This window comes from Amborella trichopoda, chromosome 4 (assembly GCF_054954075.1).
Source record: "Amborella trichopoda isolate Santa Cruz 75 chromosome 4, AtrichopodaSantaCruz75HAP2 v2.0, whole genome shotgun sequence".
Taxonomy (NCBI): domain Eukaryota; kingdom Viridiplantae; phylum Streptophyta; class Magnoliopsida; order Amborellales; family Amborellaceae; genus Amborella; species Amborella trichopoda.
The window spans coordinates 30383287-30410466 of record NC_142339.1 but is presented as its reverse complement, the minus strand read 5'-3'; the positions used below and the strand labels follow the sequence as shown (position 1 = coordinate 30410466).

Here is a 27180-nt window from a genome sequence, read left to right as displayed (position 1 = left end):
ATCATACTCCAGGTAGGGCAACGGCGAGGCGAGGGCCTATATATACGCAAGAAGGGGGCCCAAAGCGGATGGGGCTTGTGATTCCAAATCAGGGAGAGAGCGAGGGAGAGGGCGAGAGATAGAGGCTCTGGGAGCGAGCGAGGGAGGGAGGGAGCGAATAGAGGAGGAGGAAGAGGAGGGAGCGAGCGGAAAATACAGGTTAGTGAGAGAGAGAAAGTTTGGGTCCTAACCTAAATAAATATATAATGACTCATTGCTGTGTGATTTTTGTAGTATCAGGGGGAAAAAGGCCTGCAGCCATGGCTATGGCCAGGGCCGAGGCCAGGGGCCGTTTGTTAGGGTTTGAGAAAGAGGCTTTGTTTTGTGGTTTTGTTGCATGTTTGCGTGTGAGTGGATGATTTCTGAGGTGAGTGTGTGAGAAAGAGGTGTGGTCATGTGCAGGGGTTAGAGAGAGTGTGTTTTGTGAGGTGGGGAGTGAGATTTGTTCACCCTTCTTCCCCTTTGCATCAGAGCTGTTAACCATCATGGAGAACAAGCTAGTGGTTAGTATACACCAAGCTTCTCTTTTTCACTTTCTATTTCCTCTACTTCTCTCTCCATCCAGATGCTTTTTTTTTTTTTGGGGTTGGAAATTGGAAAAAAACGACATGTGAGATTTCAGTTATTGTTTAAAAAAAATTTATTCACTGGATTTTGTGAGCTAGGTGCTGGGAATCCCTTGGGATGTCGATACAGAGGGCTTAAGGGACTACATGAGCAAATTTGGGGAACTGGAAGATGCCATTGTCATGAAGGTGAGCTATTCATCATTCAATCCTTTTGTTAGTCTTCATCTATTTTAGATATAAAATATTATTTTGTCCCTTAATTTGCATGATTTTGGAATGAAATACTTACCTCTCTTTGTTGCTGTTCGTTATTGTTCGATATTATTATGATAATTATTGTTCTTGTTCTTGTTTATTATTATTATAATTATTGTTGTTGTTATTTTATTTTTATTATTATTATTATTATTATTATTATTATTATTATTTGTTATGAATTCAAACAAAGTCATGGGTTTTTCATATGTTGTTTCAAAACTGTAATAGAGGGTCGTGTGGAACATTTATTTGGCCGTATGGTGAAATGCTTGGGGTAAATGAGTTCTAAGAATGGTTGCTGAATGGGATGAAAAAAGTGCATTCTCCTTCCATTTATTTATTTTTTCAGTCTTTCTCTGTTTCTTTTTTGCTTTTTTAATTACATGAAGAGCCTGCAATCATGGTATATGGTGAGCCTGAAAAATCTTGGGTTCACAATGGTTAGCGAGAGCATGATGAGATTGTCGGAAAATGTATTTGAGGAGGTTGGTCGTTGCTGTCTGCTAGAGAGCATGATGAGATTGTTGGAAAATGAATTTGAGGAGGTTGGTCCTTCCTGTCTGCTAGATGTATTTGCCAAAGTCGATAGGAGCTCTGGGGTTGTGGTAATTAGGGTATTGGAATATTGGATTGGTATTTAGAAGCACATTCTGTACTAGCCAAGATGCTGCTTCCAAAAGTCATAACTTATTGATGAGTTTAATTTTCTTATTGGTAATTAGTTTTAGGGCTATTGTTGCCTAATAATTATTGCTGTTGGTTGTGCTTCTGCATTTACCATGACCTTGGCTCATCTGATGTTCTCCATTTGAACGCCTTGACCCCATTTGCCATTATTTGTAGCTCAGGGAAGGCTACGAATAATGGGAGCTTTAGGGGATGTGAGTGTTTAGCATCAATGTGTAGGAACGTCAGATAGCTTCATAGGTATCACTTAATTCTTTCAAGTGAGGGACTTTGTGTGGGGGGGTTGTGGGAGTACTGCTAGGAAATCGTTGGTGCTTCCAAATCTTAAGTTTGTTGTCACTCTCATTTTGGTTGCCTCATGCCAATAGAGACTGTTTGCTGGAAAGGCAATCTAGGGTGGCTGGTTTTCGAGGTAGCCATTCAAGATCAGGTATCAAGGGGAGGTTATGGAGGCATATATGGCTATTTAATCATGAAACATTATGAAGTTATGGGGTGATGGGGTCTTTGTTTCTTCAGCTGGTGGAGTACTTCTAGTATGTTTAAGGTGTTAGGAGGGGGAGGCGTGTGGGTGGGGAAACATCATTAGGTGGGTTAACTTTTTCTTGGAGACTCGATGTTTAACCTTTTTGTTTCAGGTCATGTTTAGGGCCATTTTCACAAGCTGCACAATGATGTGGTTGTTTGACACTTTGACTGTCTTGTATTGCACATCCTGCTTCACTTTTGAAGTTTGGGTTTCATAAATTGATATTTGAATTGCTTCTATGGATGTTCTTTCTATCTTTGTTTATGTAGGATTGCCTTTGGATGTTCCCCGTTTGTGATTTTTCTCATGCATAATTAATAGTTATGAAAAAATTGACTTCAGAAGCATGAAATGAAGGCAGCAAAAGGTTTGCAAGTGCATTAATATTTCACTTTGAAGCTTCTCTGATAGCAGTTGTGGCTTACTGAGAGTTGTCTTTCATACAATGGGGTGCATATCTGGTAGTTTGTGATATATATCTTTACAGGCATGCAATTTCATCGACTAATGTTTGTCACACATCCGAGGCATCTATAGTTCTTTTATTTTTATTTTTTTTTTCAATTTTTAGATTTGTAAGGTTGTCATTTCCCCTTATGATTCTTTCTGAAAGAAAATCCACAAAACTCATTTGTGATCAAATTAGCCATTCTAAGATGCATTGTGTGCATTTTATGTTCGTTATCTTTTCATAGAGGCATAGAGCTTCCAGAAATCCTTCTCCTTAAAATAGCAATTCATTACTCGAAGCATTACTCGAAGCATCTTCTTTCCTTTTATACATGCAGATGAAGATTTTCTAGGTTGTGTTTTTGTATCATTTGCATTTCTACACTCTAAATTGTCTCTTCTCACATGTTTTATGGAATTTCTAGGAGCGTTCAACTGGTCGGTCAAGGGGCTTTGGCTATGTTACTTTTGCTTCAGCTGAAGATGCCAAGGTTTGGCTTGTGACTTTTGATTCTGACATTTTTCTGTTCTTGTTTGAATTGAGTGACTCAGAATCTTTGCTTATGTTTCAAATGATTCCGCATGAAGCATATGTTTGAACTGATAAAAGTTAATAGAAGAGAAAAGGTACAAATTTTGATAGAAAGCTTTCAAACTTTAGATATTTGAATTTCACGGTGCTATGTGGACATGTTAAGGTGTACACGATTGCTAGGTGGACTTACATTTAAAAAAAAAAAAAAATGCTAGGTGGACTTGTTACTTTATCTATTTGGACACTTGAGTTATGCCATGATATTGATCTTTGGTTGTATTTGGTTCATGCTTGACATTTATGTTAATTGAGATAGATTTCTCTCTGTAAAGTAATCATATATAATGTAGCATAGAATATTTAAAGATAGAGTTAAGGTGTTCTTGTGCAATAGATACCCTCGATCCATGAGATTATAGAGTTCCATTTTTGTGGTGAGAGCATATTGGATGCCATGGTAACATGGTAAATCATGAATTCAAGATAAGGCTACAATGTGGGCTAATTTTGTGAACTAGGGAGGGACTAGGTGGTGGTTGTGCTCTCTTGGTTTTATGTTGAAGTCATATCGGAGACAATGGTCATTGGATGCATGCTTCCCGGATTTATAGGGCTGTTTAATTTGTATCTACATGTGATTCAAAACTGACTTAAAAAATGCATCTAGTCCTCATGCAGCTTGCTAGCTATGCAAGTGTGGATGAATTTTAAGATATAAATTGATCTCTGGGACCCCTATGGTTCGTTCAAGTCTCCTTTTCTTAGGTTGAACTAGTTGTCATCTGTTGATCACTTGCTATACAATTATCATCTAAATCACAGTTTATAAAGTCGGTGAGTTGACATGGGACCTGAGTCGAATCAGCTCTTGGCAGTGCTGACTTTTGAGTGAATCTTATAAGCTTTGAATGAGTGTCATTTTATTTAGGTTTCTTTGGTTTGACTATCCTCAAAAGACTCAGGCAAGAGACCTTGTCGATTAGAAATAAAACTAGGCAAGTTGGAGCTCAGTCTGGTCGTTTGAAATATGGTCTCAATTACATGTTGTGAAACTGGTGGTAATGTTTGTCCCAATCCATGACCTCTGGGGCTTCTAAGTTATTTCACGTCATGTTGTCAAATACTTGGATCTAAACTGAACTTATTCTTATGTCATATGATCTATGGTACTATGTGGACTTATGATTATTATGGGAGTAGCCAAGCCAATGTGTTTCTTGATCATCATGCCACATCCTTCTTGTTACTTGCATCCATCTCATCAATGTGTGTGTATATATATATATATATATATATATGATAATATGGGTAGCTTCACTTGTGACATTCCTGTTGACATTGCCTGCCTTTTTCAGTATCTGCCTCCACCACCTTAGGATAATAGTTTATTTTGGTATGTTGTATGTAATGATTGACAACAAAACTGGATGAATAATGTGTGCCAGGTATGGTATTGAATATATGTAGTAGTTCATTTTATTTCGGTTTCTTTGGTTTGACTATCCTCAAGACTCAAGCAAGAGACCTTGTCGACTAAAACTAGCACTAGGCAAGTTGGGAGGTAAGTCTGGTCGTTTAAAATTTGGTCTCAATTACATGTTGTGAAACTGGTGGTAATGTTTGTCCCAATCCATGACCTCTGGGGCCTCTAAGTTCTTCATGTAATGTTGTTAGATGCTTAGCTCAAAACTGAACTTATTCTTACATCATATGAGCTATGGTACTATGTGGACTGATGATTATTATGGGAGTAGCCAAGCCAACCACTGACTTCTGTTTTGAGATGGTTATCGTGAAATTATTAAATATTTAGTTTTCTTGGTGGCCTCAAAGACAGTCTTGATCATCATGCGACATCCTTCTTGTTACTTGCGTCCATCTCATCAATGTGGTTCGTTTTGGAGGTCTTTTGATGGGGCTTTAATGAACAAAAAGAACAACAAAAGAATTGCTGGAAGCCGCATGTCAGCTACTGACTTCATAGTAATAACAGGACCTTTGGACTATCAGGATCAGAGCTGGCTATATCTATATATATATATATATATATATATATATATATATATATATATATATATATATCATAATATTGGTGGCTTCCTGTTGACATTGCCTGCCTTTTTCAGTATCTGCCTCCACCACTTAAGGATAATAGTTTATTGTAGTATGTTGTATGTAATGGTTGACAAGAAAGCTGGATGAATAATGTGTGCAAACTAGATGAATAATGTTGTGCCAGGTATGATATTGAATATATATTAGTGAATGTTTTCTATTTAAGTTAATTTTAACTTGTCCAAAGCTTTTTTCGCATTTTGTATTTGTTTTTTTTCCTTAAAACTTCCCCATCAGTAATTCGGCTGATCTACCCAATAAATCTTGGCTGGTTTATGTTCTTCATTCTTTGTCATATTTTGGAATCGTGGACACTTCGATTGTCAGATGTGTCTTCATTCCTGCTAGAAAGTTGTTCACAAAATCATATTTCTTTTGGCTCTTTATTGGATGGTAGTTAAAGTAACGCTGATGTAGTTGTCACTAAAAGCATTCAGCAGCGCCACATGCAGTTTTGCATCTTTTTGATGTCTGAGATGAGCAGTTAATATTGCCACCTTTCAATTAGTAGTTGTTACGAGACTTATAGTTTTCATTTATTTAACCCATTGGACTAATGTACGATGGTATTGTTGTACAAAGGATAAATATTTGGTTTATGAAAAAGGAATCTGATAATTCCAATATGTACTTCTATTTCATCCCAAGGTGCAGTGACCAATTTAAGTGGATTTGATTCATCTTGCATTTTAATATTTTTCATATGACCTGATCATTTTTATTTTCATTTAAAGTTACTTTCCATGCTCTGGTTGTAGCAATCTTAGATTCTAGGAAGCAACTATGAGGCATGAAAAAACCTTTCCAAAATAGTGTTGTGTGCGACAATAGTTCTTATGAAGTATCTGCAAAATTCTGTTGCCTGTAGAACTGTTTATTGCAGCAATGATCTCCATGAACTATCTCTGGAAATGTGGTCCTTATGAAATGGTGGTTTTAGATGTGTTGGTCTTAAAAGTTATGCTCAGGTACTGAGCTTGCTATTACACAAGTTCAATGGTGATTCAAATTCAAAATATTTATCCAAAAAAAAACATGCGAGGTGGGCATAGAAAGGTTTTAGGTACAATTGGGAATGCTAACTCTAAACCTATTGCAACTAGGAAGTAATCAGAGAAAGATGTCTTACCAATTTTGGGAACCCACTCAGTAAACAATCAAACCACCTGCCCTGTTTTGATTGATGGTTCACCTCTGGGGCGAAAGCCACAGGTTCGCTTGCAGTTCGAAGTTGGTTAGGAAATCCTTCTGTTCTCCGTCCATCCGCACGCAGTTGGTCTGTGATCTTAGGTGCATTTCCCTCTGGAATCTACTACTGGACAACTACTGATATTTGTGATTATCGTCAACCATTGGATTGGTATCTCTGCCTGGGACTGGACTTTATCCAGGAGTCTTGGAGGACTGAGCTTTAGATTGAACAAGATGCTGCCCTTCCAAATCTAATTGGAACCATGCGGAGGTCCATTTGTACTTGGGAATCCTCTTAATGACTCGATATCCCAACTAGAGTCTCTCTAGGTTTCATGTGGGGTCCTTTGCTGACCCACCTTGGCATGCCTTCTCTTGGTGTCCTTGGGTGCTGCACCATCAAATGCCAATGTGTCATTTGTTTATTTTCACCCTGGTTCACATTTCTACAGTAAAATTGATTAAATGATTTTCTTGGCTACATATAAAATTAAACATGAAAGTTTCAGCGAGGCCCAATTATTATCGCTGAGGTGACAATGAGATCAACTAAATGTGCTTCCTTGCTTCTAAATAAAAGGGTCTATCTGGAGATGTTGGGCTTAGAAGGAAGATTAGTTGAGATTCTTGTTTAGTTGTGAGATTGCATAATTATAGAGTTAAGGTGTTGGCAATTGCTGGCATTCATCTGTGATGTGGGATTTTCTTAGGCTGCAGTTGCTGAAAGCCATATGATCCTTAATGTCTAGTGATTTATGTGACACTTGGTCTTTGTGTTTCTGGGCTTCTGAGGTTCATTATTTTTGCTTGTTTAACAGAAAGTTCTTGAAACTCAACACATTCTTGGGAGCAGAATGCTGGAGGTCAAAGTGGCAACACCAAGGGTAGGTTTGATGGTTAACTAACATTGATTTAATTGGATGATTCATCATCAGATTTTTCATTTTCCATTTTAAGTAATGAACTTTTTATGCATGTGCCTAATACTTCCTAGATCTAAGGTGCTTATGATAGCACTAAAATGCCCATTTGTTTTTATGTAGGAGGAGATGAGAGCGCCTTCAAAGAAAATTACCCGGATATTTGTTGCCAGAATTCCCCATTCTGTGACAGAAGCAATGTTTCGGGAGTAATTCTCTTTCCAAATTTTAGTTTTTTCAAGAATCAATGTTTTGGTGTACTTGTTTTCCTAATTCATAATCTTGCTTCATGATCTTTGTTGAACACCATATGCTTCTGAAAATGCACTTGTATATTTCTACACAAGGGATTCCTGACTTCTCTTTGAAATATTTACAGATATTTTGAGACATATGGTGAAATCACTGATCTATACATGCCTAAGGTGAGCTGAAAGTTTTCTTGCTCAATCCTATAATAGAAGCCTTTATCTCGCTTTTCTTGTTAAGTTGATACTAGACATGTGTGATCTGTGTCTCTGTGTGCGTGCATGCATGCATGTGGTTTTTCCAGGTTATGTTAGAAAGTTTCACAAAAGTACAGTGGCAGTTTGAAAGTAAGTGACATGGAACTTTATTAGGACAGACCCTTTCCCTATTGCGAGAATTTCAACTGTACCCTTCTAAAGACGACAAAAGTATTGCTTTTCTTTTAGTGATGAAGACACGTGACTTTACTTAATGACCAAGTTACCCATAACAAACAACTTCTTAGTAAAAAGCAGCCTCATATTTAGTAATTCCACCTCTCACAACCCATTCCAGCCTTAAAATTTATTGTTTGAAAGGTTGTTGAGGTTAAATTATCCTTGTGGGTATTGGTCCCCATGTTCATCCCCTTGTGGGAATTGGATTGTGGAGAGTGGCCTTTTTTTGTCGAGGATGTAGGTCTACCATGGATCTCTTGCATTTAGGTGTTTGTGTTTCTAGTAATATGCTTACATTTGTGTAAATGGATAATTATCTGGATAATCTTCGCATAAATGACATAGTCTATGTATTAATTGAAGTTGGCTGAGGCAAACTACTAATACTGGATTTAAGCGTGTTGGTACCTTAAAAGTACTGATATTCAAAGTGGTTAATTGAGTAATTAAATGGATAATAAGCTTGGTTTACTGATGAAAACAACTGTGAATTGAAACTCAGTTGCCTATCACTTGTAGTTCTGGAGTGGCTGCACAGGTAGGTCATATTTCATTGGAATGTGTGGTGCATTAAATGAGTTGTTATGAACATTTAGGGAATAGTTTTAAGACTTAAAGTTCATCCTGTTCCTGATTAAAGGATGCATCTTCAGGCCCTTCCTTCTTTTGTAAATTTTTCCTATTCTTTTCTGGTGTTTTTGTATTGCTTCAAATATTGCTGTTCATGTGATGCTCTAATAATGTGATTTATTTCGCTGAGTATGAGTTACGAGCAGTAAATTTTGTCCTGGATAGTTTGAAATAGTCTATCTTATGCATGTAAATTTTTTTTTCCTCTGTTGTGAATAGTAATGTCATTTGTCCTGGATAGTTTGTTGTGAATCACAGTCGACCTTTTTGATCCATGCTTAGTTTTATTTTGAGTTATAGAGTACTGGATTGCTTAACATACTAGCTTGGGAATTGGATAATATAAAATGGTTTTGATGAATTTCTGGGTGCCTCACCTTGTACACAAGGATGCAAGTCTAGTTGTAGTTTGTGTTGTTGAAAGGCACTGATGTTTCCTGCATTTATAGAATTATTTTTCTTTTATTCTTTACTTTTTCATATCCATTTCTTATATCTGAATATGTTTTCTTATTGATAAGAAATAAAACTTGTTTATTATGAAGAGTATGAAATAGGGAAGATGATACATATAGAGTTGTACATTCATTTCTTGTAGCAGCACTAAGTACCATTACCGCAAACCATTACTTGTGGCAACAAACTTTACCCGACTATATGCAACACCATTTACCTCATTTATTCCCTATTTGGATAAAGTTGCTTAGTAGATTTTTAGACTATTCTTTTAAGGGAAAAGTTTATATTGAGCCGAGGCTCTAAACAATCAAATTTGAGCCTACTTAAAAAATTTCACCAGAAGAGGTTGTTTTTATAGTTACCCGAATCACCTATGAGGGTAGCGATTCCATTTTCGGAATCTCGATTCGGCATTTACCCGGGTGAAAGTCGATTTTAAAAGAAAGGAATCACGTTTCCATTTTCTGCGGAACACGATTCCACCTAGTTTAGGAATCTCGATTCTTGGATTGCCGGAGTCAAATTCCATATCGAGGACTTTGTGATTCTTAGCTATACACAAGAATGCGATTCTTCTCTCTCAAAAAAAAAAGGAATGCGATTCTACTTATGAGAAACGTTGATTCCAAATGTTTTGGAATTGTGAATCCATGTTGTTTGGAATCAAGTTTCTATATCACAGACATCGTGATTCCTTGCTACACAACAATGCAATTCTACTTATGCTAAATGTTGATTCAAAGTATCGAGGAATTGCGAATCCATGTTCTCAGGAAGCAATGTGAGCATAGGGAGAGCAGAAACCCTTCGATGTGTGCTCAATCATGAGTGAGCGCGACATGTATGAGAACGTGAGAGAATTTGAAGTCGTTGCACACGACAATAAAATCAAAATTTAAAATATGAGTAATATCTGAGCATAGGGAGAGCAGAAACCCTTCGATGTGTGCTCAATCATAAGTGAGTGCGACATGTATGAGAGCGTGAGAGAATTTGAAGTTATTGCACACGGCAATAAAATCAAAATTTAAAATATAAGTAATATGTTAAATTTTTTATTTTCTTAATTACTAATTTCCATCCTTCATTCCATGTTACTTTTTAAGAACTATTACAAGAATAAATAATACTAAAAAAATATGTTACTTCAAATTTAATAATGTTTGGTAAATGGTGTGGGTACTAAACTACTAATATAATAATGTTTAATATATGATCGGCACCATCATTTCTTCTAGTTGAATAAGAGGATAAAAATGCTTTTCTTTAAGTAAAATAAGAAGATAATAAGGATATGAGCGAAGTGCCCTGTGTGGTGTTTTAAGTTAAATTAATCATTAAATATCAAAGAAATTGACTAAAAATTGGATAATTCAATTTCAAAAGTCAAAAGACTTAAAACTACATTTAACAAAAAAGAATTACCATGTCATATGCTTGTTTTATAATGCAATGTAAGGAGGTAAAGAGAGCTTGCCTTGTTCTTAGCTCCAGACCTTGTAGGCGTAATAGGGCTATGGGTAGACCGAGTCCATTGTATGGGATTGTCCACAAAGATATCATAAAGGTTGACATTAGTACTTGGAGTCTTGGATTGAGTATATACAAACCAATATTCGATCTTGTAGTAATAGGTAAATTTATATATTTTCTGAATACTTCTGTCATATACCGGAGGGCAATTGGTTCGCAATTCTAGTAAGGGGAGAATCTTGATTCCAATATGGGGAGAATCACGATTCTGGAATGGTGAGAATGATGATTCCAAGTTGATAGGGACAACGATTCTAGAATTTTAAGAATCACGATTCCATATTTTTAGGAATCACGTTTCCCGCAACCACCAAAACAAGTGGGGTCATGTATGATTCCATAGAGGTATGAAACGTGATTCAAACATGGAGGGACATCAATTCTTGCAAATAGGAAACACAATTCCTAATTTTTTGAATCGCGATTCTGAAATAGTGAGAATCATTTTTCTCAAATCCGAATTGTACGGACAACGATTCCTAGATTTCGAAACTTCTGATACACGCAATTCCGATTCCAGAAACGATTCAGAATCACAGACGTTTCCAACAACTACAGTTATTCTGATGCCCAAATATCCTCAAATTAATCATCTCGACATCAAGATGCATGGACATTAGAAAAAAATGGATTTCAAGGTTTAAAAATAGTGTTTTTTGTAACACATTTTTTGACTGTCAATTTTCAAGATTTTTAAGTTTTCATAGATTTGTCGATCTACACTATATTTGGGGCTTTAAACTTTATAAATAAAGATGAAAATATATTTCAAGGCTATCACAAAGATTTCCAGTACTAAAAGCACATTTCTCGACACTATTTGAAGGTAGGCTCTAATGTGGTTGTTTAGAGCCTAGGCTCTATACAAACCACACCCTTCCTTTTAATCTCCATGGAATTGGTGAGGTACCATTGAATCATCTGTTAATAGTTTATGATGCGTACATTTTTGCTTAGATTGGATGCGTTTCATCATCATCATCATCATCATCCCTTATCCCAACTATTTGGGGTTGGCTTTTGGATGCATTTGGTGCTGTATGATAATTTTCGATGCTTTGCAGGATCAAACAACAAAGGGACATCGAGGAATTGGTTTTGTGACTTATGAAAATTCAGGTAAGAAAGTGGCTAGTTGAAAATTATTCTGATTAAATGTTAGGTTACACTAGCCTTTTTTTTTTCTAAATGTTTGCACCAAATATCTGTGTCCTTTGCTGCTTGTGTCGACTACTTACGATAGAATTTAAAGTGGGGATACTTGCATTTTTAATCCATTGCATTTATTTTAAAATCAAGCCTCCTCTTTTCCTTGGATCACTATAGAGGAATATATAATTTATAAGTGACTGTGAAATTAGGTTGCTCCTAAGTTTGTGTTTCTTTGTGGAATTGCTTCAATACAAAATTATTTGTCAATATAGATTGCTACGCTTATAAACTTCCTGTTGCAATTTATGTGGCTTGCAAGGCCTTATTATACTGTATTTATGTACTCAATTATAACATTAATGAAAACTTGTGAAAGTAGTCCACCCCAAATAATTGGGATAAGGCTTGGATGATGATGATGATGAATTAGAATTTGTGAAAGTGCATGCTGTAGTTAGGTGAACGTGAGGAGAGAGCACACCTGAATTGTGGGGTGTCTAAGAGTGTGATAGTTGTGGATAGTTGAGACGCTCTGTATGGACTTAGGGGATTGATGTGACAATGGACTCGTTTGGTAGGCCACATGTTTGGAGTATGAGAGTGAAATATTATGGATTGGAGGAGGCAGTCTCATTAAGAGAGCTAGTGAGCATGAGTTGGTGGGTTTGCCGAGTTGAGGTGCTACATCACTGACTTCATGGCCTCAGAACTGACACTGTTATGGTGTGATAGGCAATATGCTACTGTTATGACGAGCATAAGGCTAGAGAAGACAATGCCTTAAACCCCTGACAAAGTTGTATTGCTGTCTTTTCATAAAGGTTGGATAACTGTCATGGCATGTCCATGCAGGGGTGGTTTTTGAGAGCGATACATGCCCAGTGATGATGACATGACACTTTTCAGCATCATTGTGGCTATTTGCTATCAAGGGTTACTGTAGACTTGCATTCAGTACGGGTATTGACTGCCATGCCTAGGAAACTAAATTTGATTCAACAATTACTGGCCCTCCACATAGTTTTATTGGCTGGTATAGCTAGGTGTGGACTGTTTTAGATGCTGCTGAACTTAGGTACCCAAACAAGTGTAGGCATCAAAACTAGTAATAGAAATATAAGTTATTCTCTTAAATAAGACAAGGATAATTTTGTCTCTTTGTAAGTTGGACTTAAAAATGGAATTATTACAAACTGTACTACTACTTTTAAGTTGGGCTTAACTGGACTTGAATTAGTGCTAACCAAACTGGGGCTAGATTTGATGTCAAATGAAAGAAGAAAAAGAAAAAGAAAATCTCATTATCCAAAAAAATTGGAAGATTTTCGAATGCATATTGTGAGAAATTTGAAGTTTCTCTTTTGCTCTTAATCAGTTGTTTGAGTGTTCTAGTTTCTTTTTCTCGATATCCTCCCTGCTCCATCAAAACGAATCTTGCTTCTGTAGAACTTGCTCTGTGAAACCTAAGCAAAAGCACCCCACATAATCCCCAATAAATAAGTTCCACCCGAGGTAACCGATGGCCATGGCCGAAGCCACAGAGAGAGAGATGCCTGTGGGCCGAACCTCTAGAAAGATACGGCATTTGAACAACCTCTTATCACTTCATCGCTCGTATTCTCTGATTATCAATCTTTCTTTTTCCCTGTTCCCTCCCTTTTTCCTCTCTCTTTGGTTTCCCCTTCATTCTCTACATCTCGTGTTTTCATTCCTCATTGTTCTTCAGCCTGCTTGATCCACATCCATGGCCATGCCTGAACCCCTCAACTTCTCTTTCTTGCACCTCTCCTATAAAATCAGGATCTCAAAGAATCAAACCCTTCTGAAAGTCTGGATTCTTTAAAGAACTTGGTCTTTAGCTGAAGCTCATCTCTGGTTCAAGAACACCCATTCGCATTCTTGGAACTTACTCTATTTTCACCATGGTTTTGGTATTGAGCTCTCTGGTTCTATCATTGCCTTCTCTCTTCACTGTCCTTCTTCCTAGGAATTCTGGGTCATGGCTGCTAAGCTTGTATCTGAACTGGTGGGCATGAATCTGGTTAAATGTGCAGCCATAGGGTAGAGAGAGAATGGAGGAGAGAGATCCCATACAAAGGTAGAGAGAGAAATAAAGAGCTTTAAAGTGGGAGATGATGTTGGGAGTTTTAAATTTGGGGCATATTAAAAATGTGAGTAATTATGTGGAGATCGATTAATATATAGCCATTATATGGAGAGTTGGACAATTCCAAGATATAGAAGGGCAAAATGGGGAAGAAACTAGGAATTAGTGGGATACAATTGGAAAAGAAAAGGACACATGTCAAAAAAATAAAGTGGTATCTCTATATAATAATAGATAGCTAGAAATCTTGTTCTTATGTATGTGAAGTATATACTACTATGTCTAATAGTTCTTAACTTTTCAATTGATTTTCTTAATTTTCCTTCGGTACAAGAACAAATAAGGGTGGAGTTTAGACTTACCAACCAAGCCTCATTGAGAAAGAAACTATTGATGGCTCTCAAAAGTTCCTTAGGCTTTGGCAAAATTGTAGGCACATTGGTTTGGGTGAGGGAGGTCAAGGGTTTGAAATCTTGAAGTTTGCCCCAAATAAGCTGACCAAGTCTTCTTCTTCTTTTTTTTTTTTTTTTTTTTTGTTTCCCTTACCCCCCCCCTCTGATACCTCTCTAGAGTAGTATTTTTGGAAAAGTAGTTGGTAATCCATCAGGTTATGAAGCTTTATCCAAAATCATGCTCATAACCATTTTGTCAATTTCACTATGCATACGTCCTCAAGGACTTCATTGTCAAAAATGGGTCATCTTAAGGATATGGTGCTTTTAGGTCGTTCACAATCAAGATGGTCTGCATAAAAGTTGACACTTTTGGTTATTTACTTTTCTGAATTATTACCCCTTATGTTTTCTGGACATAAGACGTTGTCCCTTTTCTTTTTAGCCATGGTGGATATAATATGATCTTAGAAATTTCTTCATAGAATAGATTTTCTTCTTATAGGTTCTCTTCCAAGTGCAAATCATAATCTAATCTCTCTCTCTCTTTAAACTATCTGTCTATGATATCCTTATCTCTACAGTTGTTTTCTGTTTCTCTTGTGTTTTCCACTTGTGTAATCTCTTGGTTTTTTACCCTGTTATGAAACTTTTGTGACCGGTTTTGTTCCAGTGAGAGAGGTGCTTTATGACATTCTTGAGCCTCTGCATAATCTTGTAAATAGCGCATTACTCCACTCCTATTTCTCAGGCTTGTGTAGTCACTTGTTCTTTTCCTTGATTATATCTCTACCTCTTCGTCAAACTCAGTATTATTCATTCCAATTATGGATTACGGCCATGTTTGCTTGCACACAAATATCTAAATATTTCGGGATTTTCAATACTTAGAAAAAGTTTTAATACTGGAGAAAAAGAGTGCTTTACAACTCAAATTGGCATCCCAAAATATCTAGATAAAGGCCAAAATTCTTATTTCAAAAAACTCAATTAATTATGACTTGAATTTTGCAGAACATGATTTTTCTGTCAAGAAAATTTTGTGGGTTTTAGTTCGCTTCCCCGCTCTCTAAAGTCTCAAGTCTAGCCACTCTCTCTTGCCCCCCCCCTCCCACACACACACACACTCTCTCTCTCTGCATCCCTGTTCCAGTCAACTTTCAATCCCTTCTCTCATTTATTTTCTACCAAGTGCCCCAGGTTGGGCTCTCTCTCTCTCTTTCTCTCTCTTATGGTTTTCCCTGTGTTCTTTGAAATTTCATACCATGTGGCCTTGTTTTCTATTTTCAGGCTCTCTCTCTCCGTCTCTTTAATGCATTGCTCTTGAGTTTTCTCTAAAATTTCACCATTTCCTATGACGTTAGAGACTCCAATGATGGCCATTGATATGGCAAAATCTGACATACGAAATGTAAGATTAAGTGAAATTGTCACTAAAGGTGAATTTCTGGAGGTTTTTTGGGGAAGAAATTTTAGATTTTTTTCTTCTAATTTGTAAAGGGGGTTTTGGTTTTCAATGGAAGAGGACTGCAGGAAGCATAAGAAGTTCAAGTTGGAATATGGATGGGAACCTTGCTTGAAAAGGTTGCAGATTTTTTCCTGGAAATCTTTAATAGTGAGCTTACCCAATAATTCCTCCATTGCAGTCATAGAACTTTTCAATATCTGTAGTGTGTTGTAGGGTAGCCCCCCTTAACAAGTAACGACTTGTGAAACCTTATAGCCTTATCCTCTCCTTCAATTGACCCTTTTCCAACCCATTTTCTCCATGCATTAGCTTCAGATGTTTTAATCATTCACAAAAGAACATAGAAAGCACTTTTTAGAGGGCTCCTATAGGGGCCATTTTCTCTCTCTAATTGGAGCCTCCGCTACCTTCATCAAGCTATAATGGGTCAATTTGAAGAACATGCTCTTACCCGGATGCACAACGCATTTGAGGAGATAAAGCTCTATAATGGTTCATTTTGAAGAACATGCTCATACCCGGATGCTACAACGCATTTGAGGAGATAAAGCTTAGACTGATCAAAGATTCAACGGACAAAAACCCCATCTTTCGTGTTGGTCTTATTGGAAAGGAAGTTTCTCTAGGTTCTTTATGGAGCACTGCAATTTTCTCACTCTTGCCATCGGCTTTTGCTAAAGCAGAGCACAACACCGCTAAGGGAGTGAGTTCTTTCTCTAATTCAGTCTCGGCTTGGGAATGTCTGATGAATGCTTGACTGGGAACAATTGAAACCCATGTCTTAAAAATCGGGCGATTGTAAAGAAAGATAGGTTTTAGAGAGAGAAAGAGAGAATTGGGTAGTCTTCTTTTGCTCCCTAGTTCATATTTGTAGGGACCAAGGGACTGAATGAAAGTGATGAAATGGGTTTCAGATTTGGTTTTTTTGTGAGGTAATGTAGAAAGAAGAAGATTGGGAGGGGTGTTGGTAGTGGTTGGCATAGAGGTTGAGGAAGCCATGAGAAGGGCATGAAATTAAGTAATGAACTTCTTTGTAATTGGTGTTCAAACCATAGTTGTCAGGTGCGGGTGCGTTCCTGGGAGTAGGAGCGGGAGCTAGCTGGGTCTGCAGAACCGTCATTCGTACGATCTTATAGCAAGGGAGCGGGATCCTTGTCACAAGGAAGCACGATTCAATGAGAAAGGAGCCGCAATAGAAAGTTTTAAGGGATCGTGAGTGATGTGTGGGTTCACATTACCATTGGGCACAAACCTGAATCAGTGGATATAAATCAGTGCGGAATAGAGAAAACACCATATGCATTGCATCATACACTTAGAACCCCAGTTCAAACCCACTGGGGATGAGGATCTGCATTCCATTCAAAATCCCTAGCTGGAATCGTGGGATTGAGGTTCCGGAGCGGGTTCATGACCTTTCCTTCAAGGCTCCAGCAACTATGGTTCAAATGCATTAGGAGGAGAATGGGAGGAGAAAGACACTCATTAAATTCTCATTTTGTCTTCCAGAAATAAAAAATTTCGGATATATTTGGATAATATATAATCCAAATAAATGAAAAGTCAGCAATGTGCTTATTAAGTTTCCAAAAATCTGAATATTAAAACTCTAATGGCAAGGCCGAATTGCTTGTCAAACAAGGGGTTAGCAGGTTTCAAATGTCTAGATGTCACAGCAGTGTATTGTGGCACCTAGCCTATATGTACCTATATTTCCTTTCTTCGCCTCTTTCTTGTCTTTTTCTTGTTTTGTCTTTGTTTGTGCTGTGAAGTAAGCTTAATTTATATCTACTCCCAGCATTGTGAAATGGCTAGTCACTTTTGTGTTTAATGACATTGGCCTCCCTTAAGCGCCTCAGTCATTCACGAAGTCAATAATTATAAAAATTCAAGTGTTTTGCACATGGTTTAAAAAATCAGAGCAGATTGGTTGGGTTTCCCTATTCGAACTGAAATATGAAGATTCTTTCTTCACCACATCCTCTCTACTTTGGCACAAATTGTTCTCTCTCCTTTATCTGCAATAGCCCTAAAAGAATTTTTTGGGTCAAGAAACAGATTTTTGGCGAGATCGAGAGATAGAAAAACTTACCATTTTTTCGCTCTAACTCCCGATCAGCCATTTTTTTGATATCTCCCATTTTTTGAACCAAACGTTCGTGAATTTTGTGTAAAAAATTCCACATTGGAGCCTTCTAGCAGGTTTGTGACAATTTCTCCAATAAATGTGTTTGAGGAGATTTGGCATCAAAAGGTTCAACGGTTTTTTAAAAACACCCAGATTTTTAAAAAATCATGTATTTCATTCATCAGATTTGTTGCTGTAGAGAGTGTTGTCCTCAATCTACAAAGATATTGCATGATTTAAAACAGTATTTTTGTAGATTTTCAATTATTTTACATCCCTCAGATTTCTTTAAAAAAAATTCTATATTTTTTGTTTGATTTCGAAAGGGTTTTTGTTGCAGAGGGATCTTCAATCTACAAAAGTTAATGCATGATTTTATATCTGTTAATGTTTGTTTTAGATTTTCTTCCCTTTTTTTTTGGTTTTTTGTGGGGTCCTTTTTATTTTATTTTAAATTTTCTGGTTTTTTGGGGGGTCCATATGGACATTTGGGGATTTGACATCCTACTCGCCATCTTGGCCGCGTCTGATCAGGGCTAGTGGTTCACTGGTTTGATTCACCCATTGGACTCTTGAAACATTGGCTCTATGCAAATAATTTTATCAAGGGGTAATCATTTCCAAGAGGCTAAAAGTTGGAATGATGCTGGTTCAATGCTAGAGTACAACCTTTCACCTTCCACGGCCTTCATTAAACGAAATCAAGATGCTTACATGGTTCCACCTGCAAGGAGGGTGTTCTGCTGGAGAACTTAGTCTTAAGTATATATTTTGTTCTTCCGTTGGCATTGAACTGCCTCCTTTGAACTTAGTACCGAAATTGAATATGCTTTGTGTGCTTAACGCTCATGTGGCTTATGTCCTTAGCTTCTAGAAACTTAATAATGAAATTGTTAAGTCCATAGATTCTAGAAACTTGGATGACCTTGATGATTTATTTCGCTCAATCTAGTATCTCTACAGGTTATTAAAGTCTACCAATCCATTTACTTGTTGCCAATGGAAGTGCAATTTCTTTGTTCCACGGCATTACTTTACAATTAACGTTTCAGTCTTTCATGCTTGGTTATGGTTAGGAAATCAGTGAGTCTTCATGCTTGGCTATGGTTAGTAAAATCAGTGACTCATGCCGGTCTTGATCACTGCATTCCTTCAATTTTTGTTCATGTGAGCCACCAACTTATGTCGTGAAAGGACAAGACAAATGGATGCAAACACCGCTAGATTTAGCAAAAGTATAAGAGGGATGGATGCAAAAATGTGGCGATGAATTTATTTGTTTTTTTGAACTTCGCCTTTTATGGGATTGGGTAATATACAATTGGTATTTTGGATGTGCTTCAGTATCATTACTTTTTTTACATTTGTGTGATTTAAGATCCTTGGGTTTTTTGTAATTGTCATATTATACCTGGATTGGTTTATTACATTGCAACTGAGCTGGATTGCTTGTAGCGTAATATCAAACTGTTTTTTTCAGCTTCTTACGTGGCTTCTTTGAGACTGACGTATTTATACTTCATGGCATTTCAGAATCTGTTGACACATTGATGGCAGAAACTCATGAGTTGGGTGGTTCTACAATTGTTGTTGACCGTGCAACACCCAAGGCAAATTACTCCTTTCTTTTGCTTTTTCTCCTCTCTAAAGCATATGTCTTTGTTACAGTTTTAATTTTTTATGGTATAAGTACTACAAGATAGTGACAAGTGGTCATTTTTCATGTTAAGAATCAGTGTTATCAAATGCAGCACAGCGAAGCAGTGCTGCCCATCATTGCTCCTTTTCTGCCCTCCTAGGTTGGCGTGCATGATGCAACTGCTTAGGCCACGCAATGGCTGCATAGGCAGCCGCATTGGGACATGCCTATTCGGCTATGTTCTTGTTCCCAACTGAATGGAAGAAATATAGCCCACGAACAGGGCTAAATTGTCCCTACACCACCCCTTCCCACAGGCCAAACAAAAAGAAGCTCCTAGAGCAATTTTTTTTTGTTTTTTTTTGTTTTTGGGCTTCTATGGGTGCGAAATCCAACATTGTGTTTTTTTCTTTTTTTCGATTTCAATTTTATGAGCAAAGCTCATATTTGTCCAGCATTTAGCTTTGTGCGGCAGTTTCCACTATCTAGGTTCTTTTAATGGTGTCATATTATGCGTACTTTCTTACTTTGTTGCTTGCTATGCTGGCATATTCTTTTGTTTTTTTATTGAATTTAATTAATAGATTGGTCATTTGTTCGTTTTGTTTTACGTGCTATTTACATTAGAGAATAGAGAGAGAAAATGTCTATCCCACTCTTATCAGTGATCCTGACAGTGTATATCTTGGACACAATGCTAGATTAAAATGTCTAGTATCAGATAAATCATATATATCTGTTATTCTTTGTATTATTACAAATTTTATTAAGTTTCTATATTTTATTTATCCGGGTAGGAATTAATGCGCCTGCATCAAGGTGCATGGTGCATTAGACCCTCTAGTGCCTTGAACTGCATTTTGAATTTGATTGCCTTGGTAAAGACAGAAGAAAAATCTTTAGCTGATCCATGTATGCTATCCTGAATAGGTTTTTCCCTCACTCAGTTTAGCTCTTTTACATGTACAGGAAGATGAAATAAGGCAGCCAATGAGAGCACCACCTGGCGGATATGGTGCATACAATGCCTATATCACTGCTGCAACTAGGTATGCAGTACAAGGGGCACCTACATTATATGACCATCCAAGCTCGGTTTATGGAAGTGAGTTTTGCTTCTGCTTTTTAGAAGCCTCCTTTGTATGTTACTCATCTAAACAGCAGCTTTGGTTAAATTTGTAATTGATTTGCGTACATTTTAGGAGGTGTCTCTGGGGCAGCTCATGGGATGGGAAAAAAGATCTTTATTGGTAGGCTTCCTCAAGAAGCTACTGTAGAAGATTTACGCCAGTACTTTGTGAAGTTTGGTCGTATCTTAGATGCATATATTCCAAAGGTATGGATTTGCGCTTTCTGCATGGGTTTGGAGCTGTTTGATGGGGTAGCTATATCTAATATGCATGGTTTTCTATAACAAATCAGGATCCAAAAAGAACAGGCCACAGGGGCTTCGGTTTTGTGACGTTTGCGGAGGATGGTGTGGCTGAACGTGTATCTCGAAGAACACATGAGATTCATGGACAGCAGGTATTGCATAAATTGAGAATTTGCTGGCTGGTGTATTTCTTCTTTTCTTTCCATAACCACCATAGCAGTTGTGATGTGAATAATTGACATTGTTCAAGGAGTCAACATTCAACTTAAGCATCCTTATAAATAGCTTTCTCTGCTCTTTGTTAACTAGATGGCTTCGAGCACAAAAAGATCTGAATGCGTTAATCTTTAGATTTTATCCATCTCTTACACGCCCTATATGTTGGGCTGTTACTTACACATGCCTCTGATATTGCCCAAGACAAGATCACCTGTGTCTGTATCCTTAAATTTCTGAAATATAGGGTTCTATCTCTCTTCCTCATATTTGTATCCAGATTTATATTTGTATCTGGTGTCTTAGGATTTGTTCTTGCATCTCATTGTTGGAACGAATTCATGAAATTGTATATAAATGCAAGGTAACTACTCTTTTGAAGCTCATTTATTGAGCAATCTGGAGTAAGTAGTGATTGATAAATAAATTTTGTAACCTTAAGAAGATGTTCTATTTCATTTGGAGAAGGGTAATTAGTCAAAACATCCCCAGCATTTCTGATTTCCATAACGCTGTAAAATTATCCATAGGAAATCAAATATCATGTCAATATTTGTTTCCTCATCCTACATCGTCTTTATGATGAGGTGGTCCATTACTAATAATATGGTGATGTTCACCATGTCATTCTTGTCTGTGCCCTGTCCTGTTTGAAGGTTCAGTAAAACAGCACTGATGATTGGGGCTCATGGCCTTTTTCACTGTGAATTATGAGCAAAGAGCACCTATGATAGAGCTCATGTCCTTTCCCATTGTGGATCTGCCGTAAATAAGAGGTTGTCGCATGGGTTTAAGTGAGAACATTGCACTGTTGACATGGAGCCTGAATGTCCCCTGCATTGTCACATTGTTTAGAAAGCCTTATATTGTTGTCAAACAGTTGTTGAGGTTTTATTAGATCTCGGTGCACTGCCAAAGGATGCAGCATGATAGAACATGTGTACGTGGATGTCTTCCTTCCTGATTTGGAGGCTAATGTCTATCTCGAAGATGCATTTGTCACACTTTGCATGCTTAAGTCTCATTCTGCATGCTTTTGACATAATATCTGAAAGGTCATAAACATGCGGTATAGAATATAGGGATGACATTATCTTGAAAATTCAGCCACATGCTAAGAAAAGGATTCTTCAAGCTCTTGACCTATAAGGAGAACATATGTCAAATTACCAAGGAGTCTGTCACTTTGCAAGATGGCTTGAGCGTGGCCTGTGTTGAGGTTTTATTAGATCTCTGTGCACTGCCAAAGGATGCAGCAAGACAGCACATGTGTACGTGGATGTCTTCCTTCCTGTTTTGGAGGCTAATGTCTATCTTGACGATGCATTTGTCACACTTTGCATGCTTAAGTCTCTTTCTGCATGCTTTTGACATAATATCTGAAAGATCATAAACATGCGATATAGAATATAGCAATGACATTATCTTGAAAATTCAGCCACTTGCTAAGAAAAGGATTCTTCAAGCTCTTGACCTATAGGGAGAACATGTGTCAAATTACTAAGGAGTCTGTCATTTTGCGAGGTGGCTTGAGCATGGGCTGAGTGGTGGATTAGCAGTGAAGTTATTGTGCTCATTGCCAGGTTTACGAACCAAGAGATTTGTCTTTTATGGGTTATGTTGTTCTGATATTCTGATTTAATTTGTTGTTGATCAACCCGGTACCAATCAAGAGCTTTATCTTGTATGGGTTGATTATTCTGATATTCTGGTTTAATTTACGTTGATCAACTTGGCAGCCTTTATGTGATTGCCGAGTGCTAATGAAACCGACGGGGAGGTTCTATAGGACGGCTGTAAGATTGGCCATGCTTTATGGATGGAATGTCAGGCGGTCAAGAAACAACATATCCATGAAATGAGAATAGTTAGGATGAGGATGTTGAGATGGATGAGTGGCAAGACACGAATGGAATGAATTTTGAATTAATACATTTGGGGGAAAGTAGGAGTAGCTCCAATGGGCGATAAAATGAGGGAAAATGGATTTAGGTGGGCTGGCCATGTGCAGCATCGACCTAGAATAACACTGATTGGGAGGAACAATATGGTTCAAGTGGAAAACTCTAAAAGGGCAAGGGGAATGAACAAAATGACATGGATTGAAGTAGAGAGAAGAGAGAGATATGATGACTTCTGATTTAATTGAGGGTATGGTCCTTGATAGAGCGTAATGGTGGAACATGATTCATATAAGATAAGGCTTGAATTATGATGATGATGATGAACTTGGCGGTTTTTGGGTGTTGATTTCATTCATAGAATACCAAATATTGGCTTAAGAGAATGATAAACAATAGGATGGAGTACAATTCCATTGGGATGACTTAGGGCTGGCAATGGATCGAGCCTGGGCTGGGCCAGCCTTGGACCTAGCCTGGCTCTAGTCAACCGAGCCAAAGAGGCCATGGCCAGGCCTATTTGGGCCAGACCGGGCCGGTCCTAATACACTCAAATAAAATGTACGAAAAGAACTAAAGAAAAAATTGGGCAGGACATGGCTGGGGCCGTCTATCGGGCCACAGTGGCTCAACCCTGGCCTAGCCCAAATGTGGCCCAGGCACTAACCTGAAGATAAATCCATTAGAAGGCATGTTGATGAGGTGGTAGAGCTTTTCTGTTCTGATACTGCCTGGATGACTACATATTATCAATGGTGTGTTTACTCAAATTTTGTCAATGAACTGCCTCGAGGACCTTTATCCTTTCAGTTTTGAATGGTATGTGCATATTCCTTTAAACTGCTTCGTAAACCCGATGCTTCTTCAAAACTTGCCTTTTTTCCTGGTTAACCTTCTCATTAAAAGGGCACTAGTTTCGTGGTCGTAAATGCCTTTTTTTCTAATGCTTCTCCTGTTTGGTGGTTTAGTAATGTTTCTGACGGGAATCAGGTCATGCTGCATGCCCCTCAACGAGAGATACAAGCAGCAATGCCTATACCCTTTATGTAGAATCGTCCTCAAACAAGCCGAAAAGTAAAAACGTCAAAAATGAAAGACTCTGTGAGGATCTTCAACCTGATCTTGTGGTACCAAGAATCATGCAGACTTTTGTCTTGAAATAAAGCATGATCAGTGAAATGAGAATGAGAGTTATAATGAATCCTCACTGGACTTGGGAATTACGAATCTTGTCAAGTAAAAGCTGTGCTATTTTTTATTATCTCATACAACTGTTGTTTTGTGTCAGGCTATTTCTAGTATGTATTATGGTTTTGTCCTGAATGTTGCTGCTACTTATGATTGTCACACATTTTTTCAATCATTCTGTCGACTCAAGTGGTGGAAATCCTCATATGATTGAGAACTCAGACCCTGGAGAAAAACATGCTGATGCTTGTACTGTTTTTTTGAAGAGAAGGTTAACTAGCTGATGCTTGTATTGTTGCATAAGTGAAATTGTTTATTTGTTCCAAATGTTTGTATAAAAGTCATCTGTAGTTTGTATAGTTTTGTAGTTACAATGGGCAAAACATGGGATTGCTCACAAAACAACCCAATATTAGTGTCCTAGTTGAATTGTATACATACACTACTCTCGGTGGCAACCTTGAAGAATTGGAAACTGTACCAGTTAGATGTCAAGAATATGCTTCTCCGTGGGGAAATTGAATGTCACTTTCTTTTGGTCTTCCTTGAAAGTAAGAATCGCAGGACTAATCTTCAACTTTAAGGAAGGCTAAGTGGTCCCTAATCATGGCTTAAAAACTTCAGTGTCACAATTGCATCTTTTGGTTATACTTGTAAAGACATATCCACCTATTCTATGCTTTATGAAGAATGGCAACAGGAGCTGCTTTTTACACAAAGCAGCATCTAGATGACCTGTTTCACATCCAGGAATTGTGGTAGTTGTAATGTTCCCTTGGAGAATGTAATGACAATGCTAAATAATGTTATATCCATTTTATAGAGAAATATGGTCTTATGTGACAGGAAATACTGAATCATCGATAGACATCCTATAAGCAAATTACTATCTGAACATCGCATAGTCATAAGTGTTGTGAGTCAATTATGAATCTCCTAGGATAGCATATCTTGATGCAATTTATAGGATTCTGTTGTGTTTTATGATCGTCTTCACTAGAGTGTTGCTCTTCATACTCGTTTTAGCAAGAAGTGTAGTATAGGGTCTTCAATCGAACCAGTATGGACCATTCAGAATTATATCTTCCTTGCTTCCATTCCCAATACACTCTCCAGTATTGCACTAGTGTAGTTTGGGTTACCAAGACTTGGAGAATGTCAGTAATAGGTGTTCAACTCACCTACTTGCCAGGTCACGTCTACTTCACTGTGTGCTTTGTCTAGAACCACGTAAGAGTAGTAAAATGTTTTTTAAAAAGGGTAGACGATGAAACTATGGGGTACTAATTTTGTGAATTTGGTATGTGAGCTCACCTCCCTTTTCTTATCTTTGTTTTACGCGAGGTCACAAAAGAACAAAGAAAACTCTAAAAGAAATAGATGTTGATGGAAGCATAGTTGGCAAACTCAGCCGGCTGACCCGGGACTTGTCTGGATTGGACCATTCTTTGTCAATTCCCAGTCCAGCTGGGTCGAACTACTACTTCTTTTACTGGAAGTTGAAAGCTTATTCAAAATTACTTTAAATGTCAAGTTAAAAGTGGCCCTGTGAAGTTGTAACTGGGTATGTATTTGCATTCGTGTTTAGCATTCTATTTTTTTTTTTTTTTAAGCATTCTACGGTTACCTTTGGCATTCTACTTAATATTGGGCACTATCAGATACCACATAAACATCTGAAATATATGCGAGCACTATATTGCTAGGGAAGGTAACCTGTACACAAAAGCATGTATTATGTGTGTAGTTGGTAGCTGTGGATTTGAAAAATCAATGCCTCGAGTAAGTTCATCATCTAGTGGCATGTTGCTTGTGGCTTTCTCACTACCTCGATTTTCGTACCTCTTCCATGGCCAGCCTTCTGGGACTTTCTTACCATGAAATTCCAAGCTTGGTGGTCCCAATTACAGATTTTTTTTTCCTTGATGTCAGGGGCTGTTAGAGAATGAAGGGCTGTTGTTATTTTTGTTTGTGTAGGAAAGCAGCCTGAGGGATAAAACCAAAAAAAAAAAAAACCAAAATAGTATTGAAAAGTATCCTGGATGGGTTTTTTTATGACGGAATTATTTTAAGTCCATAATCACAGTCTGCTTGTGCATGCATGCCTTTGCCTATTATATCCGATCTCGATATCTACCTCATGTATTTTTGATTTGTTGATATATCTAAATAATGCATGTAAAGTGAACGTGACAAGCTTTGCAATCATCATCAACAAATCCTATATATTGGGAACTTCGAAGTAAATTTAGGAGATTCATCCTTTCATTCATATCACAGATGTTGAGTAGAATGCTTCATCTCTCAGATTTTTTTCAAATTTCTACAAGTTGAATGTCAAAAAGTAGTACGCTGGCTCGCATTCAGATATTTTTTTGTGCTTCTACCAACCATGACTTCTAGTTGGAATAACTCGTGACCTAATGCTTATATGAGGTATGTATGTCTTACGATACTACACTATGCAGGTAGCCATAGACTCTGCGACACCACTCGATGACACGGGAACAAGTGGGCCTTTTGTGAGTGATGCAATTGAGCCAATGGCCGGTGGCTATGGAGGTCCAATGAGAGGTTATGGTCGGATTTACAACGGAAACATGGATTTTGAGGATGTGAGTATAATAGATAGATAGTATTATAGTCCTATTTTGAGAATGTGCTGTAATTCCCACGTTCTATTCCGGAAAGTATGAAATTTTTTTTTTTTCTTGATAGTGGGGTTATGTCAACGGCGGAGGTGGACGTACGTCAAGAATGGATTGGAGGTACCGGCCTTATTAGTAATCCTTGAGTGTTTGGAAAATGCATGCCTGTGGGTGCTTATATACCTGACAATTTTACTTGGATGTAGTGTCTTCATGAATTCAACTTGTTTTAATTTTTCCTCTTATATGACTTAATGAGCTAAAACAACATGCAATACGACTTCCTGACCCAGCCGTATTATGGATCGTTGTTGTACCACTCATTCATTTATCTTAAATGCGTGCATTGAGTGTGTTGCAAATTA

The 27180-nt window shown here is 37.6% G+C and overlaps 1 protein-coding gene across 3 annotated transcripts; it reads left to right on the top strand.

Annotated features, from left to right (window-relative positions):
* On the top strand, positions 1-27180 carry LOC18425342 (RNA-binding (RRM/RBD/RNP motifs) family protein). Of its 3 annotated transcripts, XM_020661993.2 has the most exons (15): positions 1-198; positions 274-340; positions 442-542; positions 705-794; positions 2958-3023; positions 7192-7257; positions 7417-7502; positions 7673-7718; positions 11666-11720; positions 19382-19458; positions 20457-20592; positions 20690-20823; positions 20910-21014; positions 26636-26782; positions 26886-27180. In XM_020661993.2, the coding sequence occupies exons 3-15, from the start codon at positions 525-527 to the stop codon at positions 26949-26951; spliced, it is 1092 nt and encodes a 363-aa protein (XP_020517652.1). In that variant the 5' UTR covers positions 1-198; positions 274-340; positions 442-524; the 3' UTR covers positions 26952-27180. The 3 variants fall into 3 exon arrangements, with proteins under 3 accessions (XP_020517652.1, XP_011629314.1, XP_020517650.1); XM_011631012.3 differs by lacking the exon at positions 274-340; XM_020661991.2 differs by having other exon boundaries at positions 274-542.

Bases quoted from the DNA above. Each gene is read 5' to 3' on its own strand.
- LOC18425342 (XM_011631012.3), top strand. The intron at 20,593-20,689 runs GTGAGTTTTGCT...CGTACATTTTAG, and splicing joins TCCAAGCTCGGTTTATGGAA to GAGGTGTCTCTGGGGCAGCT. The intron at 21,015-26,635 runs GTATTGCATAAA...TACACTATGCAG, and splicing joins ATGAGATTCATGGACAGCAG to GTAGCCATAGACTCTGCGAC.